This window comes from Nelumbo nucifera, chromosome 6 (genome assembly GCF_055504915.1).
Source record: "Nelumbo nucifera cultivar China Antique chromosome 6, China Antique-T2T, whole genome shotgun sequence".
NCBI lineage: Eukaryota > Viridiplantae > Streptophyta > Magnoliopsida > Proteales > Nelumbonaceae > Nelumbo > Nelumbo nucifera.
The window spans coordinates 21,183,997-21,208,043 of NC_142654.1; the positions used below are offsets into that span (position 1 = coordinate 21,183,997).

A 24,047-nucleotide genomic window follows, 5' to 3' on the forward strand; every position below is an offset into this window, starting at 1 on the left:
CCCATCTACCTCCGACCTTCGATGACATCTGAAGACGTATTGAAACCTACATCGACCTACGACGACGAGCGATGGTTTTGCAGCGGTGACATATATACCGACGATTTTGGAATTTTTTTCTTCGTCGATGAGTCTTTAGTTGCAGCAACGGTTTTAATCACAGGTGATCAGACCACACCACCATTACCGGCGGCGGTGACGGTATAATATATCCAATTTTCTGTATTTTCTGCATTTGATTCATTATATATATATATATATATATAGTTTTTCATATGATGTTTTTTTCTAAATTTTTCCTTGTATTTATTTAATTATTATGATTTTTTTCATTATTTATAAATATTTTTTTGTTTTTATTTTATTTATGACGTCATGGGTCAAATCGTTCGACCCAGACAGTTGAACTGCTGAACCGGAAAACGGTGACTAGAATGGTTCCGTTTACAATTTGATTTTTAAAACCTTGATAAAAAGTATTATCCTCTATCATTTTTATTAAGGTTATATTATCAAAAATAAAGGAGTCATTTGGTAAATCTTTTTAAAAAGATCTTCCAACAACCCAAATGATCAAAAGACATATTAAGCGGTATTGTATCTAAAGATAAAACTGTTTGGTAAGAGGATCGGTCTATCATACTTTTAAAAATGCATTTAGAGGCTATCTATCACACAAAAAGACTATAAAGCTTCATTTGAAATTTCCTGAAATTTGGCTTTTGAATCTTTTTATGCACACATCTTCTCATATTTTCAGCTTTTGATTAACAAACTAAAAAAAGATTGATTTTCGGTCTTTCAAATTTATTGAAGTCCTAAAAACCACGTAAAAAAACTTGCCAAATACCACCAAAATTTTATATTACTATTATATATGAAAGATAATTATAGATCTCAAGTATAATTGGACCTGATTGTCCCGATTAATAATAAATAAAACCATTTTTGGATCTGCAATATAGAGCTAATTACTAATCAGTTTAAGACTGGTACAAAAGTCTTGAACCGGATTCGACCCATTGAAAACATTTACACTTAATAGATTTTCAATCAATAGACTGGTACAGCCTATCTTGAACCGGATTCGACTCATTGAAAACATTTATACTTAATAGATTTTCAATCAATTAGAAATGGATTAATGTATATTTGGATCAAGCCCACTTTGCAGGATAAGAGGGTTGGATGGATTGGATTTGCACCCTGATTGTGAATCCACTCAATTATGAATCTAGATCCGGTAAGGCAGAAAAGAAAAGCAAAATCAGAACTTTTCAGATTTGGACTCAGATTTTATTGGTTGTCACAGACCTTATATAATTTCTCAATTATCAAATATGAAACTACTACCGACTACAATTCTGTGTAATTTTTTATTGGTCAAAATTCTTTCTATACCATATCTTTTCTGTATTATAGATTTTTCCTAAGAATTAAGATTAGGAAAAAAAAGAATACAGCAATACAGCAATATCTGAAACACGCCATTCATTAGGCTGCAACTGCAATTTGGATTGGCCCAAGTTAGCATTTTATGCTTCTTTCGGCTCAGGTCCATTCAAATTTTGATAAAAGCCCAATCTAAGCTTGCCCATGTTGAATTCCTGCCACATTCAATCATTAGTAGTGCCCGAATTACTCAATAATTTTATAGGTTCTCCTACCCTTTTCTCCTTTTTCCTACCTTTTTTTTTTTTTCTTCAAGCCAAGCACAACTAAATAACAAGTGAATGAGTCATTCAATTCAGCTACTTCAGCCATTATTAAACAGACATTTATTGATTAACCTTTTTTTATTCACCGCGAAAATATTTAGCCAATGTTTGGGAATATTCAAATAATTGCTTATTAAATAAGCAGTTTGCAAGTGTTTGGTGAAAAAATGTTTATTTCAAATACAGGGTAGCATAGGTATTTTGAGCAAAAAAGGACAGACCAAAAAGAATAAAAACCCAAAATTTCGGCTTCTTCAAAATGGGCTTATTTCGGTGAAAAATATTTTATTGGGATTTTTTCTTTTTTTTTTGCCAAACGCCCATTTTGACTGTTCTGGGTATAAGCACTTAAAAGTTAGGGTAAAATATAAAAACCTCCCCTAAGGTTTCTGATAATCATAAAAATCTCCCTTCAAGTTTCACTTTAATAAAATCCCCCCCCCCCAAACATTTGATTGATGTATTATTTTTTAAAATACCCATTTTATCCTTTTGTATATGATTTAACATAAAATTTTACTAAAATAATCATAAAACAAGCTTTAACTTGAATAACCCATTTGCTGCCCTTTTTCACTTTCAATCTCCCAACCCCTGAAAATCCATCAATTTCAGATTCATGCCATGGGGAAGGTGTGCAAACCTATAGGGCCATAAGTTCAGACTTCATTACCGTAGAGGACTCCGCCATTTGAAGCTTCGGACCCTACTCCAATCAACCGGATAAAATGCAGGTGGTGGCAACATTGTGAAATTACAGCCAGGTCTCTCTCTCACTCTTGAAACAACCCTTGGAACTAGGTAAGGCCCATTGTGGCCCCATTCATTTCCATTGAAGGTGATTGTAAATTCTTTAATGAACATGCAAAGTAATGGGTGCATTTTGTCAAAAATCAAGTGTGTGTTTTGTTTTGTGGACATTTTGTAATAGATATTTATCAAAAAGTCACCATGTCAATCTCATCATGTTCATTCGTATGCATTGATATTTACAAAAATGAGTTTTGATTTATGTGCACATTAATTGTTGGGAGAAGCTTCATTTTAATACTTTCCCAAATGGTGTTTATTTACTGTTTCATTGATGTGACGTTTAATGGCATTTACTTGTCAATAAACAGTTTATCAAGTATTTTTCTTGGTTTTAAAGATAAATTAAATATAAACATTTATTTAATAAACGAAAGCTATACCAAATACATACCAAAACAACATTGTTCAACTGACTCCAATGCCCAGTTTCAAGATCAAGGTCTACATGCTCCTATGACATTTTTCAAAAATGATCTATTTAAATTCCACTATAGTTGTACAGGAGTGCGAGCCTAAGCAAATTGGAGAGCTTCTGACCAAGGGAAACCTACCTAGGATTAACATTCCCCTAGCTTAGGTGATTGAACTAAACTTCAGCATTCATTGAAGATGTAGTTGAAATCAGGGGAAACAACTCTCTATAACCTACCCTGGTCTAAGAACGGTTTTAAGAGTTGGGTTCCTCAGACTATCAGCATACAAGCATTTGGATCGATGTGACTTAAAATTAAAAGATTCTCTACTGCAAACAACTCTTTGTAACCAAACGATTCCAAAAAAAGAAGTCCAAGTCATGAAAACCTTGCAATAAGAAGATTGGAAAAATTCAAATAAGACCCATGGAAAAATTCGTTTGCTCTCACAGAAAATTGCCTTGACACGTTAGAAAGCTGTAAAAGCTTGAAGCTTGAATACCATTTTATTTTTTCTCGACCTCCTTGGCTTGTGAGTCGAAGGAGAGTTAAATAGAAGAACTGGAGAAGACTTTGGTTCTTGGAATAGTGGTAAATAGGTATTAAGTTTAGAAGGTGTGATTAGGAATGGCAACGGAGCAGGTTAGGGGTGGGGATCATATTCTCCATCCCTGATTTTAATTTTGAAATTTATCCTTATCCCCGTCTTCGATCCCTGTTCCTCAACAGGGACGGGTTCCTCCACAGAGACCTGAATGCCCAAATTTTTTTAAATAATAGTAATTTTTGAAAAATAAATTTACTTAAAATAAATAAAAAATTTAAATTATAAATAATGTTTTAAATATGTTTGGATATATATATAATAATATGTATTTAATATATATATATATATATACATACATATATATACATATATAATTGGGGTTGGAGTGGGGCGGGGAGCGGGGACTTCAATCCCCATCCCCAACCCCATCGGGTCGGGGAAATCAGGTCCTTGTTAGGGATAGGGAAAATTGCCATCCCTAGGTGTGACTTCTTCCTATCACTGAGCACATGCTCAATCTTGCCAATCGAGCCTAAGAAAGGTTGAGGCAACCTTGGAGTGTTAACACCAATTCCAACCTCTCAGGCACCATCAAGTCTGAAAACTTCGAGAAGTGAGCACACTACATATCAAGTGGGAAAGTCTACAGTGGGAAACCAGGATTTAGTTAGTGCAAAGTTTGTCCGAACAGTCATTATAGCCTTACATTGGGAATATCTTCCCATGAAATAAAGCATAGAAGTAAAGAGATGTTCCCGAAGCAAAACTGTAAAGACTGTTCGTATGATGTTCGAACAGGCCTTGCACTGACTGAAGTTGATCTCCTACGGTGGGCCAGTGGTTGAATGCTGTCTTTCTTCTTTGACTCCATTGAATTTCAGAGACAGGAGGAAATACAAATGGATTATTCAAGTTAAAAGTTTTTCTTTTTAAATTCTATGTAAAATTATATACAAAAAGTTAAAATAGGTATTTTGAAAAAATAATGCATCAGTCAAATGTTTTCTGTCTCGGTTAGTCACGGAAGAGAGATTTGTGTTGAAATTTTCAAAAGGTCAGGGGAGGTTTTTGCCAAAGTAAAACTTAAAGAGAGGTTTTTATCATTATCAAAAACCTCATGGAGGTTTTTAGATTTTACCAAAAAGTTACAAGAGGGGAATCAGTCCATCTCAATGGAACAAAGGTTCAGTTTGGTTGGTAAGAGTAAGATGTAAATATATACAGTGTAAATACAGGGTGGTTTTGCACTGTATATATTAGGCTCAGTTTGGAGGGTAATTTGCGAAGAATGCAAATACAAATATGTATGATATACATAAAAGATTTAGAAATACAATATACAAGATTTTGAACTTTGTATTTGTACTCTTTTCCAATCTTTCCCAAACTGAGCTTAAAGAACGGCCCAGCCCAATTGACGGAAGGAAGAAGAGTTCGAGTTCGGAACATGGAGCGGGTAACGGACTGTCCAGAAGCGTTCTCCTCTGTGTGCTGCGTAAAACCAAAAATAAAAACAAGAAAAACGAGAGAGGGACAGAGAGGAGAGGGCTAGAAGAACGTAAGGAGAACGAGATGTATCTGAAGAAACCACTGTGGCAAGCAGAGGGTTTGAGCTCTGAATCTCAGTCTCAATCCTCATCTGCGACTTCGGCAGTTGAAGAGTTGGTTAATTCTCTGAACACGCAGAGAATTTACAGGGAGGTCACCCTCGCCCTTCGGACAGGGTTGAGAGACGCTCGTGCTGAGTTCTCGTTCCTCCGAGTTCGTGGCCTTCGCAACATTCTCAAGTTCCTCAGATCTGTAGCCGAATCTGACTCGACGATTTGCCTCTTCTGCCACAGCCAATCTCTTACAGAACTCCAAGGTTTCATTTTCTTTATTCTATTTCTTTTTTTTTTCCAGAAATTTATCCCCTTCATTCATTTCTTCGGATCCAGGGCGTTCAAGGGACAATATCAGATTCATAACTTTATTTGAGTTGGTTCTGTGTAAAATCTAATTCATATCTCGCCACAACTTTTGTTAAAACTACCTTATTTAGCCAGACACAGTGTTGGTTATAGGGTGTTACAGACCTTGCAGATTGCTTATCACATAGTGATTTTAATTTCAATCCAAACCCATCATTTTAAGTGCCATTGTGTATTTGTTTTTCATTGATCTTTGGTGATTAAGGGCCAATATGGTCGATGGTTAAACATACAAGATACATGTAAAGTCGGGAGTTTATAATTTGACATTGTATAGATGCTCTACGCTTTTGCTTTACACAAAACGCGGTGCTTCTATTGGGATTCAAATGTCTAATGTTGGAATTTTATGCTCTATAACAGTGGTTCCTGTTCTGTTCCAGAATTCCTTGAAGCTATCAAGAGATGACCAATTCCCCAATTTGGATGATATATTCAGCTTGGAACCCGTGAAGATAACTAGTCCTTCCACAGACACTGAAATTGCACTTGCTCTTAGAGTTTTAGAAGGTTGTTGTCTACTCTACCGGGACAATACAGCTTTGGCTCATAAACATAAAGCAATCAAGGTATCCACAATTCAATAGAGTTTCTTATCATTTTAATAATAGTTCTCCCCATCGCTTGTGGCTTAGTTTTGTTGGTGATTGAGTGTTATTAATATCACTATGTGAAGTGCAATATTAATTGGATAAAAAATGTCATGATGTTCTTACCAGCCACAGTAAATAATCACTGCATTTGTTCTTGCAAACATATTCATCACTATTTGTTTTTGATATTTTCCTGCGCTTTTTATCGGATATACAAGTCTGTATTTCTAAGTATGGATATTTACTTTATGTCTGAACAGGACGCAAGTTTTTATCTGGCCATTTGGGCCACCAATCTGATCAAGATATCTATGAGTTATTTAATAACTCCTCTTCTCAGGCTGCTATTTTTTCCCCCTTTTTTTTACTGGTTTACTGCATCATTGAAGCTTCTGAATTGAAGTTTAGCATGGTTCAACTTTATTCTGTGATGAAATCTACTCATGGCATGTCGATTATAGAGCTTGGGCTAAAATAACTTGATCATTTCCAGGTTCTGATGAATATATTATCAACTCGAGGATTGCTTGTCCAAGGACCCTGCTTGGATGCTTTAATCTCTATAATGTTAGATTCTTCAGCCAATCAGATGGTATGGTATCTCCTAAAACCATGGGCTATAACTCCCATTGTAGTTGGTGTAAGCTTGAGTGATTTCTTTTCATCCATGATTGATTTCCTTAAAGTCCTCAATAATCAATTTTCCTTTTCTGAGTTTTCTCTTTGGGGCATCTCGTTATTGAAAATCCAATGTGCATTATTGTAGAAGCAATTGAATATAGGTTCCTAAAACCTTGTTAAACTATTCTGAATATATCAACTTATCAAGACTATAGAGCATTAATAGCTTTATCAGTGCATGGCTTGTAGGTCATTAAATCCTTGCTGGCTATATGTGCTCTAAGCCTCTAACAGCCTTGCTCTTGCATAAATGAAGTGGATTTTCTAAAGCTAAAGTTTCATAGATCAAATATATAATATGCCAGCTAATATCACTTACAATAATATTGTTTAGTTTTAGGACCAGGGTGGCTTGATAAAGGCCCTATATTCAGGACCATTAGGGCCGGGAGACTCCCTACATGTAGAAATTATGTCCCTTTTGTATGGGTTAGGACTAGTAAAGCAATTAAATCTCAGATGGCGAGAGGTTGAAGGGGACTCTATGTTGGTAATTTCTTGGATGCAAAAGGGAAGCCTAGGTCTGTGGACACATAGAGAGAGGCCTTGAGGGAGATTGGGTGTATTGCTAGGGAAGTAGAAGCTTCATTCTTGGGTCACTAGAAATGAGATGTATCGGGCAGTATTGTAATTTTTTCTTCGGGGTTGGGCTGGTTGTGGCCTGATGTTTAATTTTCTTTCACTACTATTAATGATAAGTCATTGTTACTGATAAAAAAAAATTAATAATAAAAATAATAGTTCATCTTAGGCTGGCAAGTACAAGAGTGTGAGTTCAAGTCTGAGAGTGGCCACTTTGCATAAAAAATGCCAAAGGTTAGGATCATATCCAGTCTACCCCTCCCAAAACCCTAGATAGCTGGGACCAACATTGAGTAATGGCATTTTTTACTGCTTGCCTCATGACATGACATCTGCTAACATGTGCTGCCTTTACCATTCCTCTACTGCTTGACCTTCAACCTTTTTAAGCAAATATCATTTATAATGTTTTCTGTTCATGCATTTTAGGCAACATCTTTGGTCTGGAGATGCAGTGCTTGTAAATGGATCTGGTCACATTTGTCCCCATAACTTGTCATGTGTGCAATATTCAAGGATTGGGATCTGCAGTCTGATGGATCCAACCTAAGAAATTAGTTGTGCTGAAAAAACAACTTGCACAGTTCAAAATAGTCATTTGATTTTGGGAAAAAGTTGTTTCCAGGCATACAAAAATTAACTTTTTCAATAATGTTCAAAAAAGTGGCTAAATGACATATGATCAGATATGTCATTGGTCTGTCAATTTGACAACCACTATGTTTGAGATGTACTTCTTTTTTTCATTTTAATGAAATTTATTCTCGATTCCTCAAAAAAAAAACAAAATCTTTTTGGAACCAACATTTTAGTTGGGACCCACCAGTCACTGTTGACTGCATCAGATCTGGTCCCTAGGCCCAACTGGGGCTCTTAGAGAATTCACCTAATGCTCAACCCAGATCCACCCAAGTTGCACCCTTGGATCATCCTGATCCTTGAAATGTTGGAAAATAACAAATTTTAGATGCTCCAATCCCAACAATGGGTTCTCTGGCCCCAGGCCTAAGAAGTTCCCTTTTGCTTATACTAAAATCCATATTTTGAGACTTCATTAGAACAAGATGTAAAGATTGTATGCTAACCTCCTCAGCAATATTAATGTTCCAAGTGTAAGTGCAAATGAAGTCAGAGTCCTTGCCCTAGATTTACTAATTAAAAATAAGAAGTAAACCCATACTAAATGTTAAAAAAATATAAAGCATTGGCTTTAGTAATAAAATTGGCCATACCATCAAATCTCATCATTGAACTATTGAATGTGCAAAGTTCACATACCTTTTCTCATCATTAATGAGGGTTTCCCTACTTTGTGATTTCCTGTCATATACAGCTAGTTATTTAGCAGTGTGAACTTTGCAAATAACCTATATTCAGTGAGCATAAAGATGCTCTTTGTGGAGATTTGACTCTAAACTGGGACATTTGTTATTTTCTTTTCCTATTTCTCTTCCCTCTTAATAATAATTTTGAGGAATGCTAGTAAGTAACGTATTTATGCAACTCTTGGATACCTGAACCTACAGACATGATGGGAGTTGGGCTCATGAAAAGACACACTGTAAGACAAAATTAAGCAGATCTTTTCATGCGTCCACCTTGGTTGTGTTTGGTACCATTGCCACTCCCACTTGCAACGTTTTAGGTTAGTGAGTCAATACAAATTTTATGAGAATATATTTTTTTCTACCACAAATTCTTTGAGTTATCAATACAACACTCGGTACCTTGCTGTTTCTTCATGAAACATCAAATTTGATGTTTTTACTATAAATTCCAACACCCAATCCAATGTTTATATTTTTTTTAGTGGAAGTGGTTATCTGATGTGATGGAACAATACAATTTCTCAAAAATTTGTATTGACCAACCTAAAACATTGCAATTAGAAGTGGCAATGGTACCAAACACAACCCTTGTCTTTGGGGTGAAGAAATCCAAGAGTTGCATAAACTCGTTACTTACTAGCATTCCTCGATAATTTCTTCCTTTCCTAAAAAAGAAAAAAAGGTAGATAGAAAGAAAAAAATATCCTTTCTTTATGCTTGGTTTTGACTGAACAACTGTAGCAGCTAGTATCCAAACTTATATGCTTATCTGCCCTCACTGGACAACAGAAGTTTTTGACATTACCTCAAATCAAATCAAAGTAAAATTTCAATAACCTTTTTAGTGGTAAATGCAGTTAACCCTTTTATACCTCCTCTCCTATTTGTATTGTTAATTTCTATGTTTCTACTCATGCTTTTATGATTTATGGATCTAGTTTGGTTATTCCATTTTCTCAGGATTTTGAGGCATGTCATGGTATTGAGAAAGTTGCAGAGATTATTAAAGACAAACAAGTGGATGAAAATATAAGGTAAGCTCTTCTTTTCTTACCTTCCCCTGAAAAAGGTGGATTCTTGTTTCTTTCTTTGATGTGCTATTGCTACTGCCTCCCCCACCCCACCTCTCTAATGGACCTGAGTTCTGATCAGGTTCATTAGAGCTCTTCTCTACATGACCTATCCTAGAGGGATGATGCAACTGAGAACCCCACACGCACAAAGGGGGTAGGCTGTCCCCCTTACCCATACTCCCCCCCCTTCCCAAACCCTGGTGACAGTGAGGTTTGATCCCAAACTCCGCTGCAACCAGCTAGAGACCTTACCTTTACCAATTGAGCCAGTTGGCACCGTCCATACATGTGTGGTATATACACATACTTGCATCAGTGCACAGTTATAGCCCATGGCCACCATTCCAAACTGATTTATATTCTCCATTTGACTTGACTAGCAAACCCATACATGAATCATATGTATATGCATATATGGATGGATGGGTGGATGTTAGGTTTAGTAGTTGGATTACTCAGGAATTTTCCACAAGGTGAAATTGATTGGGCCCCAAACTGGCCCTACCTATTCATCTTTCCATATTGGCTGAAATAAGCTATTATTTGGAGCATTAATTTAATTAAGTTGAAACTTTTGACTGCTTATATCAAAGTAAAGTTAATACAAGATGTGGGGTATAGGACTGGGGTGGACTGGAGGAGTGAACATCTGGCTGATCCGGAGGATCCCCTCATTCAATGCACTGTCTGGATTGGCTACAGAATTCCTCTGCGTAGCTGAAATATGTGGGGTTTGTTTAGGATACCTTACATAAAACCATAACTCACCTGATTGGAAGACCTTATCCCATAAAATCACAAGGTCACTTTGATAACCTGCCTTGCTCAAGATTTGAAATTAGTGTTGCCTTCCTTGGCAAACTCTGAAAATTAAATTTATGGTGCAATGTTTGGAGCCTTGAAAAATAATTCAAATAATAAGATGATAGTGCATCATTGAATATGGTGGGGTACTCGAACAATAATGCTTACAGCTATGCCTACCAGATTGCAAGAGCTAGGTGCTGCCTTCGAACTGAGATTGGTTAAAAGACCTATTTGAAGAATTTTAGTAACCTGTATCAATAGCAAATCGCTTTTGTCCAACTTTACTATATGGTTAATTATAATCCAAGCCTTGCCATAAATCAATTGGCAACTGTAAAGAACGCTAGGCGCTTCTTTGTTGCTTTCAATCTCAACAGTACTGATAAACAGTTATGGTTTTTGTAGAATCAAATGTGGAGAATTCTTGCTGCTGCTCATTGGACATGTAAATGGTAGGGAAAGGCCTCCCATGTTGACAATACATGAAGATATAAGACGACTTCTGGGCGAGAAAACTGCATCATTGATATGGGCAGCAAGTCAGTTTGGGTCAACCCTTGATCCAGATCAGAGGCAGACAGCTCTATATATCCAAGCTCGCAGGGTTCTTGAGTCACTAGAAATGTACTAAAATTTTGGGAGGGCCAACAAAACTCCTAGACATGTTACTCGGCAAGTAGCCCACTTGGTTTCCATTTTCTCATATTAATATCCATAGTTCATTCATACAAATTGGATGTGCTTGGATGGTCACCACTGAGCTTTGTCTTTGTATGATTGTATCAGGTTCCACAGGCATTTTCTTCACTAGGCCATAAGCTTCGTATATGTTTGAGTGTTGCTTCAATGTTATAATGGCACATCAAACCAAAATACTCTTTGTTTAAGTCAACAGATCCGACATGAACGGACAGGAAGAGGTCAATACCTTCCTTACCATGACCATGCATGGTATATCCAGAAAGCATGGGAATTCTGAGGCCAGATCTCCTGCAAGCAAAAATCTTGCTCTCTTGGATCCAGCCGTATAACGGGAATATCTTCCGTATATGTATGTTGAATTCACATTCACAGGGAGATGCTCCCAATGTGCAGCTGGGGGTGCCCGTGGTTTCAGAGGGTGTCAGAGCTTTTGCTTGCAGAGATCCTGTCCCCTAGAATTAGGTACTCTTGAGGTATCTTTTTTGGAAAAGTACGGAGAGGCCCAATGAACATTCAAAATGTCAAAAACCCCATCAATTCCGAGTTGGCACGACCCTATGCTGAACTTTCATTCTCCCATTTTTTTTTAGAATAAAGGTGAGCTAAGTCCAGGGTATCCTGACAGGAGAATATGAGTTGAGAGCTTGTTTCACCAACCAACTAATCAGCTGCCTGATTTTCTTCCCGAAAGGCATGAGAGAAAATCACATCACAGGCCAACATTGGGTCGGGACGTGGCAAGGATTTTGCTCCCCATCCCCGACCCCATTGGGTCGGGGAGGTTGGGTACTCAATAGAGATGACGGAAATTACCATCCCTAATGTGGATCGATTGACCAACCCAAACCCATTCTGGGCCTGAGTGCAATCCAAGTGCATCAACTTTTAGTTCCCTGGGTTAGAAAGTTTGGGCTTGACCTCAAGCTTGGGCCTTAGGCCCAATTCTTAGGGTTGGGCTTGGGTTGAGCTTAAACCCGGCCTAGCCCACCCGACTTGCACCCTTATATTTTATTTTAAAGGGGTCAAGGGAAATTTAGGAAAAATAATGATCGTTGAATGAGCATTAAAAAGAGGCTTAAGTTTTTTATGTCTAGTCCCATAGAACTCATCTAAATTAGAGACTTCTCCAATGTTTTAAAAATCGGCCCAAAACTCAAACCGTTCTAGCCATTGATTTCTGGGTCGATGGTTCGACTATCCGGTTCGAACGAATAGCCATTTTGATAAAAAAAATAATTAAAATAAAAAATGGCCAAAACCGTTACACAGGTCGAATGGGTTGACGATTTGACTGCTTGGGTCAATGGGTCATTGACTAATTCAACGTACGGCTTTTAGCCGGGGACTAGGTTTAAGGTAAAACGAAACCAATTGCCTGGACAGTTCCTGGTCTGAACGATCTAACCGTCTAGATCAACAGTAGTTTGAAAACATTGGACTTCTCTAAACGACCAAACGATCAATATTAATTTCCAAATTTGTTGATAGTAGCCCATCAGTAGGCACGTGTGCAATGTCTAATTCCAAATTTAATTGTGTGCATGTAAGGGTTTCTAGCAGATAAGGGCAACTTTTTCCCTGAATATTAATAAAAAGTAATATTTTTATAAAATAATTAAAATAGGGTAACTTTTTTAGAAAAATATCAAAAAAGGGCATTAATATTGTTCATCGTCTCCCTCTGCTGCTCTCTCAAGAGGAAGATGATGGAATGATATTTTTGCCCTGAATAAGGGCAATGGCTTTGTGTTCATCGTCTTCCTTTTCTTTTTTCACCCAAGAAAATATTTTACAGCAATCCCAATTCGTTTGAGAGCAGTGGGTCGTTGATCTTGTATTTGTTTGAGGGCTCTGTAATAATATTGAAACACTGCAATTTTTCTTGTACTTTCACTGTGATCTTTAATTTATGCAAACATATATATGTCAAGATTTCAAGACAAGTGTAGTCTGTGAAGACTAGTGTAGATAGAGATACATCAGATCAGAATTAAAATATTAAACATGGAATCTTTTGTAGATTGTCATGATGACTCAAATCTCGTGGCTAACTCTTTTGCTAAGGATAATGAGTCTTGTGTTCTCTGACTAGACACAAATAATACAACCCAAAACTTTGCGAAGCCTCTACCATTACTCAGCTACTTGCTTCGGCCGGCCACACTAGCGGTAGATGAAAATCATGAGACGGCTGGCAATGAAGACGGGAATGGCATCACCGTTGCGTTACACTTACACATTGGGCTGCCTAATAGTTTGAGTTCCTCCACGTACACGAAACCAAACGATATGGTGGGAGACAGAAATATTGTTGTAGGTGTGGGTACCCAGTATTGGATACCGACTCCCGTCCAGATACTCATTGGCTACACCTATTTTTCGTGTCACCTCTGCAAGAAAACCTTCAACCGCTACAACAACCTTCAACCACTGCCCTTATTCAGGGCAAAAATATCATTCCATCGTCTTCCTCATGAGAGAGCAACAGAGGAAGACGATGAACAGTATTAATGCCCTTTTTTGATATTTTTCTAAAAAAGTTACCCTACTTTAATTATTTATAAAAATATAACTTTTGGGCAAAAAAGTTGCCCTTATCTACTAGAAGCCCTATATTACAAGAGGAAGACGATGAATAGTATTAATGTCTTTTTTTGATATTTTTCTAAAAAAGTTACCTTATTTTAATTATTTTATAAAATATAACTTTTTATTGATATTCAGGGCAACAAGTTGCCCTTATCTACTAGAAGCCATAAATTATTTGGGATTCAACTTTTATTCTATCATGTATATAGAAAGGCAAGCATCCGCTTATGAGTTTGGATCTCTTACACATGTTGTCCTGTGAGATCTCTATCCCACAAGGGGCTGCCCCACAACGTTCCACAACATCCCTATTGTGTATTGGGAACATCTCCTGACGATGACATCATCGAGAGTGGTACTATCATCGGGAGATGTTCCCAAACGGGGATGTGCTGTGGGACGTTGTGGGGCGGAGATGTGGAGACCAAATCAGCCCCCCACAACGTCCCACAACACATCCTTTCCATGTATTGGGAACATCTCCCTATGATAATCCCAGAAATGATGATGTCATTATCGGGAGATGTTCTCAATACATGGCGGGGATGTGTTGTGAGACGTTGTGGGGGGGCTGATTTGAACTCGGAGATGTGAACTCGCTTCCTGCACTCCCTGTTGTAGGGCGCCATGTCAGCATTAGCATCACATACGGATTTTCCATGTGCGAGTAGACTTAACAGATGTTTGAAACGTCCGTGCATCTTATTTTTAAGATAAGAAAAATTACATGAAATTTTAAATGAAATAAAAATAGGGATAAATGGATAAGAGAAGGGTTTTTACGCCTACTAGAAAAGAAAGGGGTTTCTAACCTTCTTTGACACTATTTCTTCTTAATGCTCAAGGCTTTTCTCCACCAAACAACATGCTTGAACACTGATAGCGTATGGATGGAGAACTACATGCCTGAGCATCGACCGAGAACTGCACACCTGAGATAATCAATATAGGAACTCATTTTGGCCTTTCTGTGAATTTCATTAATTAGAATAGCAACGAAAATCTCAGAATAGAGAGGGATCTATAACCAGTCACAGATTTCTACATTTGTTGTACAAAATATACAGATTCAAACAATGCATATTTCTACGGCACGGTTCAACTCTACCATTGGTGTAGCTTGGTTTGACAAGACAACACATGTCTCACTTCCGCATCCAGAATCCAACCCTAACTCTCATATGCCTCACCTTCTATATGATAAATTCAAGATATAAGGCAGCTTTATATTCTAAGATTATCATTGCTTATTTGTTTAACGGAATCAAGAGAAAAAGGTCAAATAGAATAACTTTATTGTTTGTCTCAAATGTGTTTCATCGGTGGTCCGTTGGTGCTTAGTTTAGTGGTGGAAAGCTTTGAGCGAAAGAAGGAAGAAGAAACTCTATTTTCAGAAATTCCCAAGAATTTCTCTATTTTTTTATTTCATCTAAGTTAAATTATAATTTTTCATAAATTAAAAATAAGATAAAGATGTTTGAGATGTTTGAAATGTCGGTTAATTCTACTGACACATGGGAAATCTACACATGATGCAATGCTAACATGTTGCCCTACAATCGGGAATGTAGGAAGTTATGCAGGACCTAGAGCTCACATGTCCCCTAGGGACAAAAATGTTTTTGTCCCCCACAAATAGTAATTGAACACGTCATTGGTCCCTGATGAGGGGTAACTTGGTCCTCTAATGACATCATGACACGTGGCATTGCAAAACAGTTGGGTGACACCTCGGCACCACTTAAGCAAATCATTTCATACACTTCACAACTGCATCAGCAACCTCGGTAGACAGAATTACGAACAACTAAGCGAGACCTTAGGTCGGTGTAAGAGGCAACCAACTTCCCCCGATCTATCTTGGCCCCAACAAGACATCAGGTTGGCATGAGAGGTGACCTGCTTCTGTCAACCTAACCTGAGTTCAACTAGCAGCCTGTCAAGCAACCTCCTCCTTAAAGTGGGTTATTGTCTCCGACTTTCCCGGGATCACGATACTACATCGGAAGAGTCGGTTATCACCCCGATTGGATAAGAACTACCCGCTTAGAAAGAGTCCACCTCCATGTATGAAACCACCTTTGGACCAGACGGGCCGGAGATCTCGAACATGTTTCGTGAGGCTCATGACAACCTGCCTATATAAGGGTCTCACCCCCAACCTCAGAAGATACACGCGATTTAGCTCTCTTACATCCTTGCAATCACATCTCAAGTTCGCTAACTTAAGCATCAGAGTGCCCACCCCTGGTAAAGCAACTCAGGCACTATGATATTTCTTTCTTGCAACTCGACCAAGCGACCTACTCAATCCGACATTTAATCTATCCACCAACAGGGAGTACCAGATCACGCATCATCAGTCCCATTTATCATTTCAATCTGATGGAGTTTAGACTTAATGCCTGTCGGACTCCAAATTTCTTTTTTCTTTTCAATTAGGCGCCCAATCCACCTCCATCAGTGAATAATCTTCAACTCGAGAAGAATGAAGACATTGTTGATATACAATATCTGGATGGTTGAAATGATAATGGGATTCCTCCACATAGCAAAATTAATTTCATAAATTCCAAGTATCGATCTTCTTTTAATAAAAGAAACAAAAAATTTGGAATGGAAAGCAAATCTCCATTACCCATGGATTAGGCTGAACTTTTTCAGGTGATAGAAATGTGTAGAATTTGTCTTACAAGCTTCCCTAATTTCATTGATTAATTAAGTTATATTTGGTTATAGAAATTAAAATAGAAAAGAAATAGAAGGTTGATGGAGTTCTCATCAACTCCCCAAGTTTAATAATCTACTACTGTATGTATGAAATAGGGGCTCCTCATCATCCTCATCGACCCCTAATACCCACAACTCAGATAAAAGTTCCTCTTTTATCTGTTTGTAGGCAGCATACATCACTTCACTAGTAAGAAAGAAAAGTGAAAAATTGTTTACTCATGAGGAGAAACATTAACAAAGCAAATATGCTGGAATCCAATAATAGTTCTTGCCTTCTTGGTACAACAATAGAGAACTATTATGTAAGATGCAAACTAACAAGATGTTTTATTAAACGGCAATAGGATGAGGAGTAGGGTGATCATTTCAGCCCAGCCTGGAAATTCTAGGCTTGGGCTTGGGTTTTGTGTTTAGGCTTGGCCCAGGCCCAGACCCACATTAGGCCCGCAAATTTTAGGGCCAGGCTTGGGCTTAATACTTCAAGCCTGGCCTGGGCCCAGCCCAACCCACATATATTTAAACTTATACATTTTGTGTATAATGTATACATATGTATGCGTGTTATTTTTATATTATATTATATATTTTATACATAAATATTATAACATGACATATATAATTTATACTATATGTAATATTTTATATTATATAATATATAAAATACAAGTTTATATGCATGTTATTAGGGCTGTTCACGGGTCGGGTTGGGTCGGTTTAGTATTGTTTTTTCGACCGACCCAACCTGGTCGGGTTACCTATAGACCAAACCAAAACCGATCCTCTATTAAGTAAAACCGACCTGGTCGGTTTGAATCAGTTTGGGTCGGTTTGTGTTTCAACTAACTCCAAACTTGCACAATGTACATGAAGTCAAAGTGCTAATACTATATATAATATTTTAGAATATATTTTCTGGAAATATATATTTAAAACCAAACCATATATACAAATATATCAGATATATATTTCCTTCAGAATATATATATATTTTTAGATATATATTTATTATTTAAAATTAAAATAGTTGCAGCAGACCAAGAACGGCAGTATAATGAAATGGCTTGATAATCAGCCTTCATCATCTGTCGTGTTTCTGTGCTTTGGAAGCCTGGGGGCGTTCAATGAAGCTCAAATGAAGGAGATAGCAGTTGGGCTGGAGAGGAGTGGGCACGGCTTCTTGTGGTCAGTGCGTCGGCCGGCGGAGACTGAAGCCGGCACTGTGAGTGATTACACCAATCTAGAAGTAGAAGAGGTTCTGCCCGATGGTTTCTTAGATCGGACGGCAGGGAGAGGACTAGTGTGTGGGTGGGCTCCACAAGTGGAGATCTTGGGGCATAGGGCCACTGGGGACTTCGTTTCTCACTGCGGCTGGAACTCAACTCTCGAGAGCTTATGGTTTGGTGTAGCGATGCTTGCATGGCCGGTTTACGCAGAGCAGAAGGTCAATGCGTCTGTGCTGGTTAAGGAGATGGGATTGGCGGTGGATGTGGGCTGTTTGAAAAGGACGGAGACGGACGGTGGGGATGTGGTGACAGCTGAGGACGTAGAGAGAGGAATAGTATCAGTAATGGATAGTAACAACGTAGTGAGAGAAAGGGTTGGAGAGATGAAAGAGAAAAGCAGGAAGGCTGAGACGGACGGTGGATGTTCATTCGCTTCATTGCAGCAATTGATGGATGATGTGATGGAAAGCATCTGACGGTGCATGGCATATTTGGTCCCACTTTACCAGCAAGTTGGACATGTTGGTGGGAGTGGGACGTCCTTCTTTATCACTAATAATATCCAGTCGAGACGCGCGCTTAGAAATTAAGTTTTTGCATGTGTATTGACTAGTGTGTGTTATACCTGTAATTATTTTTTAGCTTCTCTTAAACATTTCTTTCTGGTTGGCGAATAAAGCAAAGCAGCGCATTCATCCATTGCTAGATGCTTTGTTATCTTCCGAGTTCGGACAGCCCATAGTGGGGGCACCGTATTTTGTTTATATATATATATATATATATATATATATATATATGGTGTGGCTAAGAAAAATTCAATAAATTATCTAATTGATGAACAACTATCAGATGTCATAAATTATCATACTAATGTACAGTATTATTGATTCAAATTCAACAAACAAAGTGTGACATTAATTAATTCATTCTTTTTTTGAATTCTATTACAATAATTTTTTTTGGATAAATTAATTAAAATTTTTTCAAAATCTATGATGCAGAAAAGAGTATTGACCAATCAAAACCCACCTATGAATTTGTCAATTGTTTTTCCCATATCATGGTGGAATTAATAAATACTTAAAAAAAGTAAATTACTTAAACATACTCGATCTAGTATAGTTTCTTTTTATATTTTTTGAAGCCAAACGGCAATTTCATTCATTAATAGCATCACATCATCAGTACAAGCCACGGTCTTTTGAAAACCGGACAAGAGGACCATGTAAAGCAATTGCACTACAAGAAATTTCCTATTAGCCGGCGGTCGCGTCCCATGCCAGCAAATCCCAGCAAAATCGAACAACAAATTTGCTCGCTCACTCAGTGATTGCGGGCCGGCGGTCAAATTGGGTCCCGGCGGTTATTATTTAACAAAAAAGAAAATAATAACCTAATTGATTAATGAAACAGGTCCCGCCAAAACGGCTATATTGCGCCAAAGGAGGGGTTCGTGAAACGTAATCGACGAATAACTCTCCATGAAAAATCTTCCTTTCCTTGAATCTGGATGCCATAGCTTTCTTCCTCCATTTAGCTTAAACCATGCATTGAGTTCGATTTCAAAAGAACAGTGGATGTGAGAGTGGAGATTTCAAGAGGACTGTGCATTGTTTGTGGATATCTCTGCCCAACTCAGAGAGAAGGATTTGAAACCAGAAGATTCGTCATTCCTGCTTGTGCATTATTTGATTTACTCAATTATTTATTTATTTAGAAACAATTTACTAACAAAAATTAGACCCATAACCATTCTAATTAATACCCTTTGTGGCGGTGCCATTTATTGATTATTTTCTCAATTTTTTTTTTTATTATTGTTATTGATTTTATTTTTGTTTTGCTAATTTTCCAAAGAAATAGGGTGATGATGGATAATTGTTAGGAATGGGGGAGGGGCGAGGACGAGGAGCCATTCCCTCTCTCTGTCCTTGCAAAAATCCATATCCTCATCCCTACTGGTGGGGACAAGGTTATCCCCATCTATGTCCCCATGGGGATCCCACTCCCCATGCTTTTTTTATGATTAATCATTTTGTTTTTGATTTTTTATTTCATTTAAATACACTTTCCTACAACTGAACTCATTTTTTTCCCTTCTTAAAAACTCTTTCATGGATTGAGACGTGTCTTTCCTTTCTATCTTTCTCTCTCTTGTCTAGGAAGCCTGTTTTCTCTCTTCCTTTGTAATTGAATTACATTCTTGCCCAAATGAACGAAGAGACAATGGATGCATTGCCCAACGGAGAGACAATCAGGTCGTTCTGGGCCAGCACGGCATGGTCCACCGGCCGAGTCGGGTCATGCCCTCCCCTGGGATACTTTGGGGGTCAGCTCAGTCCAACCCACGGCCCGAATCTGCATGGGCTCGTGCCATTCCGCAAGCCAAGTCTTGGGATAGGCCGGGTTAAACCATGTTTTTTAAAAATTTTAAAAAAAGTAATGAAAATTTTAACATAAATTGAAAAAAAAAGACAAAAATTAAAAAAGATCTTAAAATTATATATGGCCACCTCGGCTCACAAGTCTCAGGCGGCATGGCCGAACGTACTGGCCCATGGACTTGAAACCCCAAACCCGGCACAGCCCATTTGATCATGCCATGCCTGACACGTCATGTAGTCCATCGTGCCGGGCCAGCTCAAAATCATGCCAGGCCGTGGGCGGTAAGGTCCAATTTACACCTCTGGGGAAACTCTATCCCAAGATATGAGATTCGCAGGAGGCGTTCGAGATGCGAAGGAACATGCAACGCTAGAGCTGCCTGTGGTGAAGATGGGGTGGTTCTGAAGCAGCACCCATTCAACTTCCTCCTTTGGAGGGGGCCTATCAGCTATCGCTCCTTTGTATATGCTTCGGCTATAGCCTATAGAGAAATCGAACCTCATCTGATGATGCTCTCTTCATTTCACTACTAGTACAATGGTCGGTGACTTGGTTCTCAATCAATTTCAACTGTCGCAAATGGAATTTCAGGCGAAAAAGATATTCTATCATTTTCTTAAATTACAACAGTCAGGTGGTGTGTCATATAAACAAAAAGGTATCACTATCATTTCCTCTATTATTCTTGTGCTTGAAATTTGTGTGTTTTAAACACATTAGAGATTTGATTGCTGGGTTTTCTTGATGCGAACATTGGGTATCAAAGCCAAAACCCTGTGGAAGATTGATGGCATCAGTCAATGGACAATGGCATGTTCCTTCCCCAGTTACCAAAGTTCGATGGGAAGAATTTTGATTATTGGGGGGTCAATATGTAAGTCGTGTTCAAGTATCATGACTTCATGAGTTAAGGAAATTGTCTACTAAGGCTGTGTTTGGTTTGAAGGGAAAAAATAGAGAAAGGAAGGGAAAAGAAAGGAAATCTTTACAAATCTTGTATAGGTTCCCTTGCCTTTCCCTACTCCTTCAAACCAAACATAACCTAAGGGTATATAAAACTAACAAATCAATCAAATCTAACCTAGCTAGACACAAAAAGAGACATTACGGGAAAATCATAAAAAGAATAACAAGGCTTTATTTTATATCTTTTAATTTGTTTTGAAAAAAGTTTCCCATCCAACAAGAAAAGAGGCTTGAGATATTATGATGAAGTCTTAAAAAGGAGTAGAGAAGATGCAAAAAGTAAGGTTGTAGACCTTACGACGGCAATTTGAGCTTCTCCAAATGGAGAAATCGAAGACAATTGGTAATTATTTTAATCGTATATTGACTATTGTTAATGAAAACTAATTAATGGAGAAAAAAATTACAAATCTTCAAATTATGGAGAAAATTCTCCCGACCCTGGTGATGATGCGGTTGAGCATGTGGTGATAGCCATTGAAGAGTCAAAGGGCCTCAACACGATGAGAGTTGTTGAGTTATTGGATTACTTCCTTTCAAGCCCATGAACAAAGACTCAAATGAGAAGCTAGAAAAGGTAATAGAAGAAAGCTCTCCAAGTTCAGTTGATCCAGAAAAAGGAAAAGGAAATATCTCAAGAAGAAGTTGGTGGGAGTCAGAGAACCTAGCATTACAAAAACAAGGGAAAAGGAAAGTAGAAATCTGAGCTAGACAAACAAAAGATTCAATGCTATAATTGCAAAAATATGGTCATTACAAGTATAAATATAGAATTATAGATATAGAAAATCAAATGAAAAGGGTTTACATGCAAAATTTGCTCAAAATAATGATGATTCTGAGACCCTCTTACTTGCTAGTAATGTGGAAGAGAAAGATAACAAAAATAAGTAGTGGTTATTGGATACGAGTTGTAGTAACTCCATATGTATGGAAGATATTCTTGGAGTTGGAGCTAAGTCAATCCATTTTGAAAATGAAGTTTGGGAACAATACAACAACTCTTATGAAGGGAAAATTTCCAATTAGGTTTAAGGATGGCTCAAATAAATATGCATCATAACTATCTATATATAAAGCAAGGTTATCCACGTCACCATGCCTCTCCTTGCTCCAACCCCTCTTTCTAATTTTTCCATTTTTTTGAATTTTTTATTTTTTTAATTCCACATAATTGTCCATTAAACCAATAAGGAAACAATATAGGATAAATTACCTCTACCAGCAATAGATAAAAAAAAAGGGATTTTCTTTTCTAATATCTAGCCAAGTGGCATCACCATCCTCCACTTTCTCCTAAATTATCTTTAAATCATATTTATCCCCTCCCCTACTTTTTATCTATGTCTATCTAAAGAAAGTTTGAATTAACAAAAAAGAATTATTTAAATATTATAATAAAATTATAGTAACTTCAAAAAAAATTATCAAAACATAAAAAATAATTATAATGGATTTAATAATATTCATATTATTAATAATTTTATATTTTTACAAAATTCATCACAAAATTGCGTACTAACAATATAAATTATAATTTTATATTTTTAAAGGTTATTCAAATGAAAGAAATTTAACATTAAAAAATAAAATATTATTTAAAATTTTCAATAACTAAATATCTTAAATAACAAAATATTAAAAAAATCTAAATAATTATATAAAAAAAATATTTAACATTATGTAATAATTCTAAAATAAATAAAATTCAAATAACGAAATATTTTAAATATTTGACATAACTAAATTTTAAATAGTTAAAATAATGAAATTATACAATAAATTTAAAAAATAATAGGATACCTAACATTCAATTTAACAATAATTAAATATTTTACAAAATAAATAAGGAAATTATGTAATAATAGTATAAATTATAGTTTTATGGATTATTAAATTTAATAAATAATTAATATTTTAAAATTTTTTAATAATGATATTATTTAAATAATTAAATAATATTGTAAACTAATTTCCATTGTATTAATTAACAATTCTAGAAAATAACTTTCAAAAAATTAATTTTTATTAATAATAATTTCAAAATCTTAGTCTATAGTTATTATATATGTACTAAAATTAATATTTATTGTATTTTCAGTAATTATTCATTGTCTTTTGTGATAAATATATTTTCAATAACGATGTATAAATCTATTTTGATTTTGTTTTTAACTAAAAATTTTCAATAATTATTGGAGATTAAACTACTACTGTTTAACTTTTTAATTTTAATTTGTTGTACTTATTCTATTTTTTATAGATTTATTTTAGTAATTATGTATTTTTGTTATAATTTATTGATTAATATTTATTAGAGATTAAACTATTATTTGATATTACACTATTTATTAACTAATTTAATGTATTTTAAGTATTTTTTGTATTTTTATTTGTTTTTATTGTATTTTCATTATAAATTTATTTTCAATAATTGTATATTTCGGCTATACATTTTTAATAATTATTAAAGATTAAACTATTGTTATTTGTTAGAGATTAGACTATTAATTTAGCTAAAATTAGAAGTGTTCACAAGTTGGTTCAGTTCAGTTGCAGGCTGTTTAGCCAAGTAAATCGACTTGGTCATGTTAGGTAGTTGGTCACCCAAAACTAACTAACCATTAGTAAATGTGAAACCTACCAATCGGGTTGCATCGATTTGGGTCAATTTTCAATTTGGTTGATCGGTTCAAAATATTGAAACTCGAATTGTAGTGGTATTATTAAAAAAAAATAGATTTATGATATAAAATATTTTAGACTAAAGAATATGGGAATTTTTTGACTTTCCCATATTAAAAAAGTATTTAAAATATAAAATATAAAATTAGTTTCATCGATTTGGGTCGGGTTGGTTAGTTTAATCAGATTGATTAACAACCCTAGTTGAAATTAGTTATTGTTATTCTTCTATTGTAAAA

At 36.3% G+C, this 24,047-nt stretch overlaps 2 protein-coding genes across 2 annotated transcripts; both read left to right on the top strand.

Annotated features, from left to right (window-relative positions):
- The first annotated feature begins 4,923 nt into the window (after positions 1-4,923).
- On the top strand, positions 4,924-11,350 carry ISI1 (binding protein). Its single transcript, XM_088890847.1, has 5 exons — positions 4,924-5,355; positions 5,825-6,030; positions 6,548-6,646; positions 9,606-9,679; positions 10,931-11,350. Exons 1-5 carry the CDS (start codon positions 5,064-5,066, stop codon positions 11,154-11,156), a joined length of 897 nt encoding a protein of 298 aa, XP_088746973.1. The 5' UTR covers positions 4,924-5,063; the 3' UTR covers positions 11,157-11,350.
- Positions 11,351-17,600: 6,250 nt separating this feature from the next.
- Positions 17,601-18,248, top strand: LOC104608449 (UDP-glycosyltransferase 71A15-like). The gene has a single exon (XM_010274448.1). The coding sequence runs from the start codon at positions 17,601-17,603 to the stop codon at positions 18,246-18,248; it is 648 nt and encodes a 215-aa protein (XP_010272750.1).
- The last annotated feature ends 5,799 nt before the right edge of the window (positions 18,249-24,047 follow it).